The sequence below is a fragment of the Coffea arabica genome, chromosome 5c (assembly GCF_036785885.1).
Source record: "Coffea arabica cultivar ET-39 chromosome 5c, Coffea Arabica ET-39 HiFi, whole genome shotgun sequence".
Lineage (NCBI taxonomy): Eukaryota > Viridiplantae > Streptophyta > Magnoliopsida > Gentianales > Rubiaceae > Coffea > Coffea arabica.
In genome coordinates this window covers 4,054,121-4,071,159 of record NC_092319.1, presented here as the reverse complement: position 1 = coordinate 4,071,159, position 17,039 = coordinate 4,054,121, and the positions used below count along the sequence as shown (strand labels likewise).

Here is a 17,039-nt window from a genome sequence, read left to right as displayed (position 1 = left end):
ATTAAATAAATTTTATTGATAAACCCATAGGAATGAAAAGAATTATGTTAGAAGAATTTCCATCTACAAGTGGCCTAATTCGGTTCGAATAGAATTAGTCACAGTTTTTATCTGCAAAGGTCCCGACTCGATTTGAGTAGGATTAGTTGTAGATCGTAAAACGGATACGAATACCTATTATTTATACTATAATTTTTTTTATCATGTCATAACTTGGATTCCTAGGGAAAGAGATTTTCTTGCAAAAAGGAAGTACTTATGCCGATGACAAGAAAAAAGCCCGAGAATGGTCGAAATCCTGAAAATTATGCTGATGGATAAGACTTAATAGAATAGTAGACAACAGGAGTAGCTTTTTTGTGTTGTATCAATGAGGTAGTATCAGTATCACGCAAGGGAATTGGATCAGTAAGTAGTAGACGAGGCAAAGAGGTTATATCAATTGACTTCAACGTTTGATAAAGGGTCAATAAAGGATAAAGATAAGTTACTCCTTTACCATTCTCGGGCCTTGAGCCCCACTTTATTATTAAGTTACTGGGCCTTGGTCTAGTGGCTATCAAGAAAATTTAAGTTTGTTTTTGGGATATCAGTTAGAGTTCGAACCCCATCAATATCATTTCCATCAAGGAGCACCAATAGCAGGTAAGCACACCACAGGGGAACAACAGTAGAAGGCGTTTCCCCTTCTATCACCATCCCCTTCCCAAGACCACTCCTTGTAATAGAATATCATTTTTTTTTTTTTTAAAAAAAAACCTCCATCGAGTCTTCACAATGTTTGATTGGGAACCTCAAAAACACGTATCTCAAAAATATCTTTTATTTGTTTTCAATTACTTTTTATATTTTTAAAAATCAAATCACAAAAACTATTCTAAAAATTAAAAAGTATCTTTTATTGTTTTTCAATTATTTTTTGACATTTTATAAAAATTTCAAAATTTGTTTTGTCCAAACACAAATATTTAAGGTTGGACTAAAATAAAACTTTGGCTTGCCTCCATTACAATAGTGCAATACTTTCATGTGCATTATAAGTACGAATTAAATAACACGTACATTGTAATATTTAGCTTCACAATTGCTGTTCATAATAGTTAGCTATTTCCTTTATCTCACTTTGATAGTCTTGTTTTTCTTTTTTATCTATCTCAAATTATAGTTCACTTTCTAATTAAAAAATATAATTAATTTTTAGCTTCTTTAAAATGCCTTTATTTAATATACTTTGTTATTACTGAATATAATTTACCTTATTCATTAATTACTTTGATTCATGCATTGAATGATGCAACTTTTCATCAATATTGTTATTGCAATTAATGTAAAGGTATAATGATTAGTTATACTACTAATATTAATGTAAGGGAATTTTAGAAAAATAAAAAGTTAGATTTACTCTTCAATAAAGCTAACTAATTGTTCTGAAATTGTGTGAAAAAAAAAAAACCAATACTATCAAAGTGCTACCGAGAGAGCAGTAAAAGTTAATATTGAAGTCTCATTAGAAATTCTAGGCAAAATTTACTGTTCGTAGTAGTTGGTAAAAATTTATTCTGATGTGTCATTATACCCAACAAATTTTTGGGTTCTGATGAGTTGTTTACCTCAAAGCCAATAGGTCATTGAATAACTGTGTGTGTGTTATTAAACAATGACACAGAGAGTTAGAAGTACTCTCTACGCAAGTTACTCTTTGGATCTAGAGTTTTTCAAAAACTAGTTTTTCATTTTTCAAATATAATAAAAATTTTTAAAAAGTATTTTAAAAGATAATCTAAAAATTAGTTTAATTTTTTTTTAAATTTTAAAAAATATATTCTACAAACTCTTCTACTCTTAAATATCTCAAAATATTTTCTAAAAATATCCCAAAATATAATCTAAAAACTTCGCTACAGCAAATTTTTTCAAAAGATTCCAAATTGAAATATTTTCACAACCAATACTTAATTTGTTAACATTTGCAAGAATTATATGTACTTCTAAAATTAGTTATTGCCAATTATAAGAGAGATACTTTAGCAATAATTGAACTTGCCCAGCACAGCAATAATTGAGATTGCCCAGCACTCTGGTGCACTTGTAGAAGTCAAATATTGCCACATCTTATCATTCATGTCTGTTTAACGGGTGTTCATTTGATACTCGTTAAAATATACTTCATGTGTTAGATTTTTAGAAAGATAAAATTAATTAAAGAAAATAAAAATTAAAATATGCCAAATTTGCATTCCCTTAAAATTAGAATTATCGGATGAGATTTTATGTTTCCTAATTGTGACAAGGTTTTATGTCCCAATATCGCGAATCTTTTATGTCCCAATATCAAATAAACTCAATAACAAAATAGTACAATAATAAAATCTACTAATATCAAAGAATGCATTTACAATTTCAAAAGCTAAAAAGCTCAAAGAAATTTGAGAAAACTCCATGTAGAGGAGTAAATGACTTTGCAGTATCCTTTTTTTTTTACCCTCCCCAAATAACAACGTAATATAGGTATAAAACATGGTAAGTAAGAGCAAAGAGTTGCCATGAAAGCTAATGAAATAATAAATGTGAATATCTATTCATCCTCCAAAGGAGATAAATTGAAATATGTACATTTATATAATTCTTGTAGTTTGTTAGTTTATTTTAAAAACTTTTCAATTCATATATTTAAACTATTAAATTCATGTATTTGTATTAATTTTGGTGTATATTGCTAGTCATAATTTCGGTGACATAGTTGCAAGAAAGAATTATTCTCTTTATGATCTTCTTGTCTCTATATTTTTTATTCCCACTGTTATCCGTTTATATTTTATTAATTTTACAGCAAGGGTGTGTTTGAATTGAATATTATTTAAAAAAAATTTACTTATTAATATTATAAAATATATTTTTCTATTATCTTTTTATCCCATAAATTCACTGAAAATATACTACAATAATTATTCCAAAAAATTTCTCGATAGTCTTCTATCAAATTAAAACTAAAAAACAAGAAAAATAAATAATCAAACAAGTTTTTCACTACTCAACTTATTCGGGAACATTTCCAGCGCCAAAAACCCCAAATCGCAAAACCAAACCTCCCCATCACCGGCGAACCCTCCTGAGCAGTTTCCGGGAACCAGCTCCGGCGAATGGACGGCGGGCAAAGGGGTCGTCCACCCACTGGGCCTTCACTTCTTCCGGATGAACTCCTTTGCGAGATTTTCACAAGACTCTCCGCCAAAACTCTCTCCAAAATCAGGTGTGTTTCGAAATCATGGCTTTCTATAATCTCTAGCCAAGAATTCGTAAAATCCCATTTCAAAAAATGGGATAATGATGATGAATTCACCCACCATAGCATCATTGCAAAGTATATCAACCCACATTTGCAGGTGAAGCAATGCTCAGTTTACTCTTTACTGAAAAATCCCGCAACTCCTGCAGCTAGAATTGATTATCCTGGGGAAAATCCCCCACATTCCGCTTCGGTTGTGGGTTCTTGTAATGGGTTGATTTGCATTTTGTTAGATGAACAAGATTTGTACCTGTGGAACCCATGTACTAGACAATCCAGAAAACTGTCTGATCCAGGCTTTACTGGGAATTCCCGTTCGTTTAATTTTTATGGCTTTGGGTATAATGAGTCCAATAATGATTATAACGTAGTTCTAGGTTCGATTAGCAGTGTTGAAAGGAAGATTGAGGTTGTGATTTATAGTCTAAAGACTGATTCTTGGAGCATGATTGATAATTTTCCCACTTGTCTTCCTTGGTTGGAAACTGGGGCATTTGTGAGTGGGAAACTCCATTGGGCTGTATCTAGTTGTGTGTGCGATTGTGATGCGAGAGTTGTTTCTCTTGATCTTGTGCGACTTGAATATGGAGAAGTACGGCTTCCTGGATGTGTGGAGGATGCTTCCGTTTTGACACTCGGTGTTTTAGGGAAGTGCTTATGTGTAAGCATTTTGTATTGCTACCAGCCGAATGTGATATGGAAGAAGAATGTGGGTTTATGGGTGATGATGGAGTATGGAGTGGTAGAGTCTTGGATTAAGGTAGTGAGCGTGCGGCCATATCATGCACCATTGTGTATCAGTGCCAAAGGTGAGATTTTGCTGACATCTTCATCTGACTTTGGATTGTACAATTTGGGAGATGAGTCAATGAGATATCCCAGAATTGAAGATGTGGACGATGTCTATCTTGAGGGACATATCTATGTTGAAAGTCTGGTTTCACCCTTTGCTGATGAAGAAAGGCTACATGACCAGCAAAGATGAGTATGGTAAGAACAACCTATGTAATCATTGTAAGAGTAATTATAGGTTGTAACATGTTTTCTTTTCCTGTGCATTATGCAAGCTATTTGTTGCTTATTCTGCTTTTCATGGCTCTTGTGTAGAATAGAGATAGTTTATTGTGCCCTGAACATTAATGAATGAGGAAACAAAGTATAGAGGATTAATTTCAATTTTTTTTTTGCCATGCCATAAATAACCTCTTTTGAATTTTTTAGGATGGAAATTCACTGGGATCTGTTTCAACATTATAAATAATCTAAGAGATGATTTTCTTGGGGATTCAATAGAATGATTTACAAGATACTTGTATATTCCAAGTTGTGGGTATTAATCTTGGTCAGTATCTCTGGCATTTAATCTCTCTACTTTAAAACATCATCTCTAGTTCTTGAAATATCCCTCCTAGTAACGTATGATTGAACCATCCTTCTGCTTATTTCGTTTTGCAGATAATCCCATTTGTAAAATAGCCAAATACCTTTCAATAGCTAATTTTCTCTTCAATCCTTCCTGCCAACCCATACTGCCTGCTGCAGCCTTCCCCCACCCTCCTCCAATATCCAACTTCCTCCCTCCTCAAGCCAGTAGCCAGATATTACTTCTGAAACCTTCACTCTTCAGAACAGCTGAGCCTCAACACAAAGAGCTGGCAGAGCCAGCAAGAACCCTCCCTGTTGCTGTCCCTTTTTCTTGTATGCCAGTTCCCCTACTCTCCCATGTCTTCCAGAAATGCTTGGGTTTTAAATAACTAATTAATGGCCTCCGGGTTACTTGTACTGCCACTTTTGCCATTATGCGTGGTTTATTTTTTTTTTCCTTTGAGCCCTTTTTCTTCAAAGCGAACTCGAACTCATTGTTTTCATTGTGTGTCCAGAATCTAAATGCATATACTCTTCCTTCTGGCCATTGCTTTAGTCCATGGAAATGCCGTTTAATTTTTTTGGTTTGACATTCACAATGTTAATGAATTCTAAACAATATGAACTTACTTCGATTTCAGTTTGTTTAATATTACATGTATTATTGAAATTTCTTACACAAATAGAAAAAGTAGCTGGGAAAAAGTTGCTCCTTTGTGACATTATGTGGGATCCATCTTGGTTTGTAATTTTGTAGATCTATAAAGTACTGCTGGAACTGTCTGAGAAATGGTCATAAGATGTCTTCATCTATTTATGTACCTCAAATATGCTGCTTTCACCACCCTGGCACCTCGTTTCTGAAACTTCATTAGTACAGTCCAGAAACTTTGATGATTCTTGTTGCTGGTGTATACTTAAGACTCAAGCTTCAAGTACACCCACTGACCAAATTCTCTTAGTTGCGAGTTTTCACCACAGTTTATTAGATGATACTTGAGCTTTGATGATGACCAGGATTTCATGTAATTAACATCTTAGTTGTTTACAAGTTTGCCCATTTTGTAGGTTAGAGATTACTGATCCAGTTGAGAGAATGATGCTTAATATTTGTTGGTCTTTCTCCAAAAGCTATAATTTGAGTCATCTTTCTTAGAGTGCACCATATGTGACAGTCATGAAGAAGTTGAAAATATTTAGAATCAAAACTAGCATAGTTGAAAGAGATAAAATGGTCTTGAAGCAGGAGGAAGACTTTGATGAAAAAAATCGTTAAATGTGGTCAAAAGAGATTGGCCTTTTGAAAAGTTTTTGCTTTGTACTGTTGCTCAATTCATATACAGAAGCTTGCATGTTTTCTGCTCCTTCATTGTCCTGTTGGCGGCTGCTGTTCTTCATGGATGAAGATTTGCAGATTCTCTCTGTGCCATATTTGCTTTAGATTGTTGTTTTGTATAGTGGTAAGCTTTGGTAGATATCATATGAAAAAATCTTTTCTGTTCAATTGGTATTTCTACTCAAGTGGAACTGACTACATGATTTTCTTTGATGTTAAGATTTTTAGTTTGACATTCTCGATTCTTGCTGGCAAAAATCAAACTTCCAGTTAGTTTTTTCATGAGTTAATTTTAGTTAATTATTGATGTCATGAAAGTTGCATTACCTTATCTTGTCCAAGACGAGATAAGTGACAAACTCTTCATCTGACGACATCTATCATTTGCTTCCTTCCAATTTTTCTGGTTGGGCTCTTTTAGAGGTAGCTGGTTTCTGACATAAATAGGAAGCATGTGTGAGCGGAATTCTATGAAGTTTGAATGAAAATTTTGTAGCTGCCTTTGAGATGAATATTTGTTGAAATCCTCATGAAATAGCAGATATTTGTGCTGTATGAATAGGCCTTCAAATGGTAATTGAAAATCAAATTCCAAAAGTACTTGTATTATCTTACTCAAAAGCTCACAGATTGAACCAGCTTCTACCAGGAACTGTCGAGATGGAAGGCCTGGTGGGAGCACTTGTGCTGGACTGCCAAAAAATGATGGAAATTATCCTACTTCAGAAGCAAATACTATGCAGGGGGAAACTTAACAATATTGCTAGACCTTTGGCTAAGGCGGGGATATCTTTTGTCTGTACTCGCAATGAAGCATGTTTTTTAAATGTGGAGTTTGTAGTGTGGATGTATACTCTTGTTACTGTTATTAATGACATTCCTTTTTTAATTTTGGAAAATAAACGTGACTTTTCTTAAATCTTAAATTATTGGCTCTGAGAATGAATTTTTTCCTTTTACTCGAAAAAATTTGTTTTTTCACTGAGAAAGTAAATTTGATATTCACATTAAAAGAATTATTACCATCCAGTCTTAAAGAGTGTCAGAACATCTGAGAGTCCATCATGCGTTGGTGCTAGAGATGGTGGGCAGTATCAATCTTAGTTTTGAAGTTTGGATATCTTCTTATGATTACTTGGAGCTGTAACCACGCAAGTGTCGTTAACTTAGAAGTACCTTGCCTGTGTGCTATCAGACATTTGATAACAGCTTCTATGCTTGTTCTTGTATGGATGACGATGTTTAAATTTCTATTTTTCCACACTTTCTAGTTTTGGTTTTTCTTTCCTTTGAAATCTAGATTGTGTGAATTTATTCCCCTTAAGTTTCGAGCATATAAAATTTTGGAGACTACAGCAGGGGGGAAGGAGTTTTTGCTGGTTTCTTAGTAATTAAAGCTTGGTGTTAACCGAAGGATGGTTGTCTTTGGGTTGCCAAACTTGCAGAAGGAAACTACAGCAGTGTGCTAAGCTTTCAAAGGATTTTGAAAGATTCTTCTAAGAACCAACTTCCCTAGCTGTAAAATATTTGTAATATTGTAGTAATTTCATATGCATAATACGCAGTATAAATTGTAGATTTAAATAGTGAGATGTTTCTGCTGTTTTGAAAATAGTAGTCCATTTTCTGTCTCGATGCCCATGATTTTACTTTCTGGATTAATCCTTGGGGGATATTAGCATCCTTTTGAGATTGATGATCCCAGTATATGTATATACTTGCATTTGATTTGGCAACTGAGACATTTGAATTTTGAAGAGACATCATATTGAAGGTGGTCATGTTTTGTTGTCTCATAGGGGTTCTAAGAGAATGTGTCTGTTTGTGATCCAACTTCAAGTATGAGGTAGATCAAAGGGATGTATGGTATTGAAGGAGAATGGAGTCAATTGTGAAGCCTGGACTAAATTATTCACAGCTCTCAAGACGACAGGATCAAAATTTGATTTTCCTATTTTGTCTATAGGTTCCTGATACTTTCTGAAGAAGGGGTTCTTTAAAATTTTGCCTTGATTCTCCATTAGTAGTGAAATGCAGAGCATTGCCAGTCTTGGAAGCAGTTGAATCTGTATTTCTGTTTTTGTTATTATCAATTGCTAGAAAGTCGGCCTTAGCACATAAAATGATTTGATAACCAAAATAAGAGGAGAGCAAGAGTTGAAATTGGGCAATGGAAATTGCACGTTGATTTTTACAGGCCTGAAAACCATCAAACTCATTCGCGCAGCAAAAGTCTGAAATTAGGATTGTTCCTCATTGCGCAATGGAAGAGTACTGGATTTGCTTTATGTTAATTATATGCATGCTATTTGTTCAACTTTAAGTTAACTATGAATTTTGTCTTGAAATGGTAAGGATGGAAATCAAACTCATAACTGGTTTTTTAGCACTATATATGAAGGATCTCTCGTTACATAAATACATCTTGGAGTGCTACACAATACACTAGCTCTGATCATTCCTATTTGTAGTAGATCACTGCAATGAAAAAGACCCATAGATACGAAAAAAGTGTACATGTTTATTGCCCTTAATGGGATGTGTGTTTATTGCTTCTAAGAAATAGACAGGAAACAGACATAGTACTCCAAGATTAACATTTTAGAGTATAGCTTTTTCCAACTTCAAACGATTTATTCAGATTTCTCTGTTTGTTGGTCACTTTGGCTTGCCTTTTGTTTCTTCTTTTCCTTCTTTCCATCATGCTTGGAACCTACCTTGTGTTTGGACTTGGAAGGAGTCCAGTCTTCCATGTAATCTGTAATGTTCAAGTGAACTCCTGGATCGTTAGTTGAATAGCTACCGCCCATCATGATGGAATTGTTGACGGCCTGGAAGTTGCTGTTCACATAGGTACTCAATGCTTCCTGCTCTCCCATTGGCAATTCTTCCGGCAGATCAGCAGTTTTCTCATCCATTTCCCTGCGCATGGTGGCACCTACATTGTTTCCAGCCAGTGTAATGATTCTTGCACCTTCATGCTCTTGATCCTCTTCCTGATGATGCTGGTGATGATGACTGCTTGAACTACCCCCTTCAACTTTCTGAGCGTGTAGGATGCTGCTAAGGCGATTCGTCAAAGCAGAGACCATCTCCCCAATCTCTTCATCAATACGTTTATGCGTCATCTCAACTGGGGGGGCACCATCCAAATTTGGATCAGACTTCCTACTGGTGTGTGTTGTTTCAGAAGGCATTGTTGCTTGGTTTTGTCAGAGACTGACTAAAAAGATAAAGATTGGATCGACACTAATGAACTCAGCCAACATTGGCTGTTGGCATCAATGTTTGAGATGAACTGAGGATAGTAGTAGTTGATCTGATCTGGATACAATATATAGCAAGAGATGGGGAAAGGGTACTGTTCCATGGAATTTACTAAAGGTGACGAGTTGAGGGTGCTTTCCTTCCTTCACTTGGCAACTGCAAACAAAAAGTTTTCTAGCCAGCAGAGATTCCATTGCTTTCAATAGAAAAAAGATGAAAAAGCATTGCTTGGCCAGGGGTTAATCCTTGTACCCCCATTCTGGAACACTATGAGTCAAGCTTTTGTGACCATCAAGTTGCTTGCTAGTTTACAACACAAGGGAGGACAATAATACAGCAGAATTAGTTCTGAACAAATTAGGACTTTGATCTTAATAAAGCATTTTTATTGAACTTCAGAATATAAGAAGCACGAGATTTGATCTATAGTTGTTCAATACAGAAAGAGCATATAGTTATTCTATCTAAATCACTAATTATTTCAGATGATCACCTTTGTTTATAGGGCAAATTACACTATACCCCTTATGGTTTAGTGTTTTTTATATAACCCTCCTATGGTTTCAAAAACTATACATAACTCCCTTGTGGTTTGGACTAAAGTGTCAAAGTAACGGAAATGATCATTTATAACAGAATCACCTAAAATGTCAAAAATACCCTTATATAAAGTTCAAAATTATTTATTAATCCCGGGGGAGGGGGTATATATTTTGAAAACTATAAGGGAGTTATATAGTAAAGTATTAAACCATAAGAGGGTTATATAGTAAAACATGAAATCATACGGGGTTAGTGTGTCATGTATTTATGAGGGTAATTTCGATATTTTTAAAAATTTCATTACGAATGACTATTTCGGTTACTTTGACACTTTAATCTAAACCATGAGGGAGTTATGTATAGTTTTTAAAATTATAGGGGAGTTATGTAGAAAAACGCTAGACCACATGGGAGTAAAGTGTAATTTGCCCTTGTTTATATTGAAATCCCAATATTGAATATAAGTAACTAAATACACAAACAATCTCGTTCTAAATCGTCATTATTTAACAAACAAATTAAGAACCTACTAGACCAAATATTTGACTAATTTAACGCTGCATGCTTGCCAACCATCACTACTTGCAAGTGTGGTAGATATTGCCATATAAAGCACAATTGCCAAAAATCGTCATTTTGTCACATGCCTGAGTGAAAAACACCAGAGGAAACAATGCAGCGATCCCCATCAGCTGTACAAGCAATTCCAGAACAAGTTGAGTGCTCAGCAGTAATTTCGTCGAGAAGGTTGTTGTCAGTTCTCACCATTTTCCAATTCCAACTCCTCAGTACTGTATTCGTGCACATACACAGATAAATGGACCGTATCTAAGTGTATATATAAGATAGGGAAAAAATCCATTCGGGTTTTTGACTTTAGCTCAACTTGAAAAACTACCAAAATTGACAGGAAAAATGTTGGAACATTATCAAACTGATCAACCTGTTTCTTTTAATATTCGAGAATTTCGTATCAAAATTAAGCCAACATCTTTCAGGAAAATTGCTATCCTCAGACCATGGTTCGAAGTTTCGGCCAAGACCGAGACGACTCGGCCGAGTCGTCACCGTCTCGGCCCCTACCGATACGATACCGTGACGAAACGATACCAAGATACTTGACTCGCCGAGAAATCGGCCGAGACATCACCGCGACGGATTGACTCGGTTGAGTCACTCCGAGTTAAGACGAGAAATCGGCCGAGTTACACCGTGACGGATTGACTCGGCTATTTCTTTTGCTATTTTTTATTATTTTTGTTTAGCATACTTTTTTTATATTATTAATAATTTTTAGAATATTAAATACTTTAAAATTTGCGTCTCACCGAGACCGCGACCGATATGCCGAGACCGATGTGGAACGTTCCAGGCCGCGACCGTGATCGCGACCACGACTTTGAACCATGCCTCAGACTGCAGACCTTCCTGGGAGACATTCCTTTGTCTCTATCCGTGCCTGTTTGTTCCTCCCCCTCTTAGCCCTCTCCTTCCAGTTTTTATTGCATGAAAATGAGCATGAGTTGGTGCTACTCTATGATATGCCACAGAAAAGTACCAGCTCTGCAAGAGAAACATGCCCATATTCTACCACCCGTTCAAAGTTAATTCATGACATACTACTAACTTGAAGGAAAAAACTTCGAATAAGAAACCTGAGACAGTGCGGCAACAGACCTCCCTCCCCAAGCCTCCCTCCCCACAGGCTGCTTGCTCATGAGCTCATTCCAATGCTTCAGCCTCAGCTTGTTGCACCTTCATCATCCACAAGTGTAGAGGAAAGAAGCTGATTCTGACCAGCATTAGCATCTGAATCTTCTGGATACCCACTCCATTGTTCTTCGAGTATGGATTCAACTCCCTAAAAACTACCTGAACCGCCAAATATACCAGGTGATGTATCTGAAAATGCATGATGAGGCCAATTTGATATGCAACTTCAGATAAAAAAAGTACACTCGACAACAGCAAAGATAAACAATCTCAAAGGACAATGTTAATAAAAACGACTCACATAGCAGCGAATGTCAAACATATCATGAAAGTAAATTAAAGACATAACTCAGCTGAATGCCAATGCTTCCTACAACAATATGCAGTTTTGCGATAGACAGGCTGATCTCAGACCAATGAAGGACAAGATTCAAGAACTAAATAAAAATGGGAAAAATCGGGAAGTGGATGTAGATTTTCATTTTGAATTGAGATTCTATACCCAGGATTAGATTGTTATATTTTCTCTTAGTATGGAGAACGTACTACAAAAGACCCGACTCCTTAATCTAATTACTCTGAGAAAGCCATTAAAGCCTCTACTTCTCGAGTTTCTCCAGCCTCCACTCTGTCTCCCTCATGTTTTATAGCTCTTAAAATGCGAATTGTATCTATTCTCCATTAGCCCCAAAAGTTCCTAAGACTCCAATTACCAAAAAGCAGTCCCTTATCAATTTTCCTCCGTTCTTGGCAATCAGAACAAAAATGCAGGAGGAACAATTTAAGCCGAAAAGTCTATGGCAGCCACTTTTCGGCTACTAACAGGGGCGGATTTTAAGGGGGGGGGGGGGGCACTGGGGGCACAAATTCCTATAATAGTTCTATAATTTTGATATAATTTTAAAGGTGCCCCACAATTTTTTTAGAAAAAATGTGAAAGAATGGGTTATAAAATTTATATTATTCACTCTCCTCCTCTGGTCCCCATTTTTCTCCCAACATGGCCAAGTACCAATTTTATCAATCATTATTTTTTATCCCCACTCCCCAAGTTCCATTTACTCCTCTGGTCCCCATTTCCTTTCACAACCGATGACCCCTCTTCTTCCACGCCCCAACTAACAACTCTTTTTATTTATCACTTCATCCAATCATCATTAATTATTTACTTCCTTTGTCCCCACTCTCCAATTTCCCTTTCCTCCTCTGGCTCTTGGTTGTCCCCACTCGCCAACATACGAGAGCCACTTTTTCTTCCACAACCAAAGCTTGTTACTCTTTCCCTTGATCACTTCATTGATTTAAAGATTGTATCAGAATCAATTGATCTTCTGGGACCTGGATCCGCCATTGATTTGCAGCTCTTTTTACCAACTTTAGGAGACCATCAAAATCAGGTTCTAAACAATTACTTATTATTATTATTATTTTAAATTTGTTTGCAAATATATTTCTAGATCATGAGACTATTACTGTTTTAAAGAATTTTGAAAATTGATTAGTTAACGTAATAACTAATAAATGGGTTATTTGATTAATATTTTAACTTGTGAAATGGTGATTTTATGGATTTATAATTTATAATTTATTTTCCTTGATTAGTTTCTTATATTGGAGTTAATGTAATGATGAATAGAGGACCATTTGACATATATTTTAACTTTTAAATTATTTTTGTATGGATACTTTTGTCTAATTAACTTGACTAAGTTCATATGTAGTGATTAATGATTTGATATAGTAATGAATAAATAAGTCATTTAATAAATAACTTTAATGATTTGACATATATTAATGATTTTGTCTTTTTTTGTTTTTCATGGAATACACATATCATTTGTACTTGTTGGTGAATTTATTTTGTTTTACTTAAAAATTAAAAAAAGAGTAGATAAAAAATTTTAGTGTTATTTTTGCCCCACTAAGATTTTTTTCTGGCTCCGCCACTGGCTACTAAGAACATGAAATTTCATCTCGCAAACGTTGTTCCGGAGTTTTCTCCAGCACCAAAACTCTTACCTACTTACACTAAAAAATTGCTGCTAAAGTGCATTCAATGGCCGAGAACAAACATTAGATATATCTGTTTGCAGGCTTTCACGCAAAAAAGAAAATGTTAAACAAGCTTACCTTTTAAGCTTTGACTTGAACCTCCTCTTGATTGTCCAAAGCTGTTGCTGGAGTCTTTTCGGTGGTATTCTTAGGTTGCAGCATCCAGTCCAAGCCCATTTCTTTCCTTAAAGAATCATTCAATCCTAGGATTTAGATCCTCCACCATCTGACCACATTGTCAAAAAGACAAAAAAGACAGAGGAGGAGTCAAATAATGTCATCAATTTATGGCTTAATAATATCTAGAACCCCTCAAAGTATATGGTAATAGAACTAATAGATACGCTTAAATCTGAAAAATACAACCCTGTCATATTAACAGATTTGAGAGATAGAATGAAATGACAAGTTCAACTGACGTTAACAACATAGGCTATAAAAACAAAAATAGAAATTAAGTCAAAATTGAAGCACTTTTTGTGATTTAACGTACGTGCGATAAAAAAATGATTGAAAATTATATTTATAATGCAAGTTAGTAAATAATATTTGAAAATTTTTCTTCAAATTTTTTTTACATTTTCCACGAACATATTTTCCAATCATCCATTTTTTTTTGCATATATGAAATCGTTACAGTATATTTTTCTACAAAAACTCTAGAAAATAGCAATCCAAACCAGCTCCACATGCTAATCAAATGGACCAATTCATTCCCGCTCAGTTCTTTGATACAGTAGGTGTTCCTCACTCCAACATGCCATAAAATTTTTGAATCGAAAAGGAACATCTGAGCAAGCACACCATGCAATGCATCATCCTCAAGCACTCCCCTGTTATCCTTCTTCCAACATCTTTCTTTATCCAAATTCTTCACTGCCAGGATCACTTGAAGATTAATAATCAGAAGAAGAATCTTTTATCCGATTTCTCCCCTTCATCTTCTAAAATAATACGTTCCTTCATTTCTTCCCTTTCTTTTTACTACTCCTACCTTTCTTTTACCGTGCCTCTCTTTCATCTTCTAATTTAACGTTCCTGTTTTTATCCTTTCAAGTTCTTCTTTGCTTAACTATTATGGCAGGAGCCCTTCTTTTTCTTCAAATCTAATCAACTCTAATTGATCTCTAATTTGAAAATTCAAACACAAAGCAAATAATATCTACATAAAAATCATTTCAACACCCCTTAAGTTGGCGCAAAAAAATTGCACATGCCCAACTTCCCAAGTGACTTATGGAAGTTTGCTCTTGGGATAGCCATTGTAAGTATATTGACCAACTCATCTTTGCAGTTCATGAATGGGATATCTTGTCATCTTATTTTCAAATGTTTGATAAAGTGCTGATCGATTTCAATATGCTTGTCATAAAATACAAACATTTACACTTTTACCCCAACAAATACTACTATTGAGGTTGATTATGGGTGTGAGGAGGGAAAGAAGGGTAAAAATATTTTGGGAAAATCATTCAAAACATCCCTCACATTTTGCAAAATAACTTTTTTCGTCCCTCACTTTTAAAAATGTAATTTTACGTCCCTTACAAATTCAAATTGGTCAAATTTGGTCCCTACTTAGGTTTCCGACTAGTTTTTGATCGGAATTCACCACGTGCCTTGCACGTGATCATATTTTAAGAGCAAAATTATCAAATCAAATTTTATATAATTTGATTCATAATCCCTCACATTTCATAAAATAAATTTTTTCGTCCCTTGCATTTCACAAAATGAATTTTTTCATCCTTCACATTTTTCAAAATGAATTTTTTCATCTTTTATTGTTCATGTGTGTGAATAATTTTTTTTTAAATCCATGTATATATCTATTTCTCACTAGGTGAAGCAGCATTATCAGGTGCATGGTCAAAAGTACTGCTATTAGAAGTGGCAAAGAGTAGCCTAAGTTGCTAACCTTACCAAACCAATATATACCGGTAACTTGTTTAGTTATAGAACTCCTTGGCTTGTCTTGGTCCACCGCAAGTAACTAGTTTGTCTTGTCCTTCCTCGATTCCCATTGACATCAGTTTGGCCTTCCTCGATTGTAAAATATCGCACCAAGTGTGATATTGTTGTTCTATGAATTTGACTTTTTCTTTTTCCTTGTGCATTTTGATAGGATTGTACTGAGCTAAAGGATTACAGTTACAATCACTTCGAATCTCTGGATTTCCCTTAACATCAGTTTGGCCTTCCTCAGTTGTACTGCACGTAATAGAAGAACCGATAAAAGTCTAGCCACTATCTGATCGTTTATTTGTCCAGCAGGCATTGTTTTTTGGATAAAAAGTAAATTTTATTAACGGATTGCTAGAAATCATCTAATATGATTTGATTTATATCACTATCCTAATATCAAGTTAAACATACATTAAAAATAATAGATTTCCAATTTAATAGATACAATTATTTATCCACCAAGGCTTTATTTTGGTTACATAGTTTTTTACCCTATATATAAATTTTGATTTATTGGAGGCAAGTCTGAACATTCTCTTATTTCGATATATTTGGTGAATGATGCTATCCATTGAATGATAGAAGCCAGCAAGAGGGATGTTGTCCAATATCTGAGATAATAAACTAGGCGAACTCTATCTGGCAGGTAGGACGAAGCCTTGAAGTCCTATCCAACCAAATGAAATAGACAATTGCTTGAGCAGACCGAATGGTTGCATTCATCTTGAATGTCTTTGCTCTTTGTGAGTCCAGATCCAGTGACAATCTCATGTGCAAGTCAGAAGGACATTAAACCTAAAGTGGATATATATATATATATATATATAATGTATTTACACACACATACTTGAGAAGCTACACCGTTAAGACTCGTTAGGTACCACTCAGACCAAAACAGGCAAAGACTTGGTAAAATGCACATTCATTATTGCACTCAGGATGAAGATTGACACTATCTTATCTCTTCCATTGTCTATAGAAAAAATTCTAACAGCTTACAGTTTACTCAGTTCATCCAAAAATTCACTTGCCAAAACAAGTAATTCGTCAAATGGCTCCTTAGTTGGTATGAGAAATTGTGCTATACCAGTTCATTGTATTAGCCACAGACTTTCAATTGAAATGTTCTCCCTTTTTTTTTTTTTTTGGATAAAGAATTTAATGATCTTTTACTACCTATTTCAACAACTAACATGCTACCATTTACCACTTACAAAGTCATAATCACTTAACATTTTTGAAAGAAAGAAAACAAAAGTGAGTCAGATTATCACAGCACCAATTAGGAACACCACCAATTTAACGATGCTTCACACAATGCATATAATGGGCATTAATTTGCGTTTTTCTTAAACGAAATTCTTTAATCTATAAACTTGTCAGTAAGGGATAATTAACAAATTTAACTACAAATGAACATTTTCCTATCACTAAAAAAAAATTAACTGTTCTCAAACAAGAAATCCATACTTGTGAAATTCATCTAATCAAATTGTGAATCATTTCAAAGCA

At 34.8% G+C, this 17,039-nt stretch overlaps 1 protein-coding gene across 1 annotated transcript; it reads left to right on the top strand.

Annotated features, from left to right (window-relative positions):
* The first annotated feature begins 3,011 nt into the window (after positions 1–3,011).
* On the top strand, positions 3,012–7,622 carry LOC113690865 (F-box/kelch-repeat protein At3g23880-like). Its single transcript, XM_072050472.1, has 2 exons — positions 3,012–3,250; positions 3,520–7,622. The coding sequence occupies exons 1-2, from the start codon at positions 3,193–3,195 to the stop codon at positions 4,269–4,271; spliced, it is 810 nt and encodes a 269-aa protein (XP_071906573.1). The 5' UTR covers positions 3,012–3,192; the 3' UTR covers positions 4,272–7,622.
* Positions 7,623–17,039: the final 9,417 nt, after the last annotated feature.

Coding starts and splice junctions, on each gene's coding strand:
- LOC113690865 (XM_072050472.1), top strand. CDS start 3,193: ATGAACTCCTTTGCGAGATTTTCACAAGACTCTCCGCCAAAACTCTCT. Junction 3,251..3,519: donor AAAACTCTCTCCAAAATCAG/GTGTGTTTCGAA, acceptor GCATTTTGTTAG/ATGAACAAGATTTGTACCTG.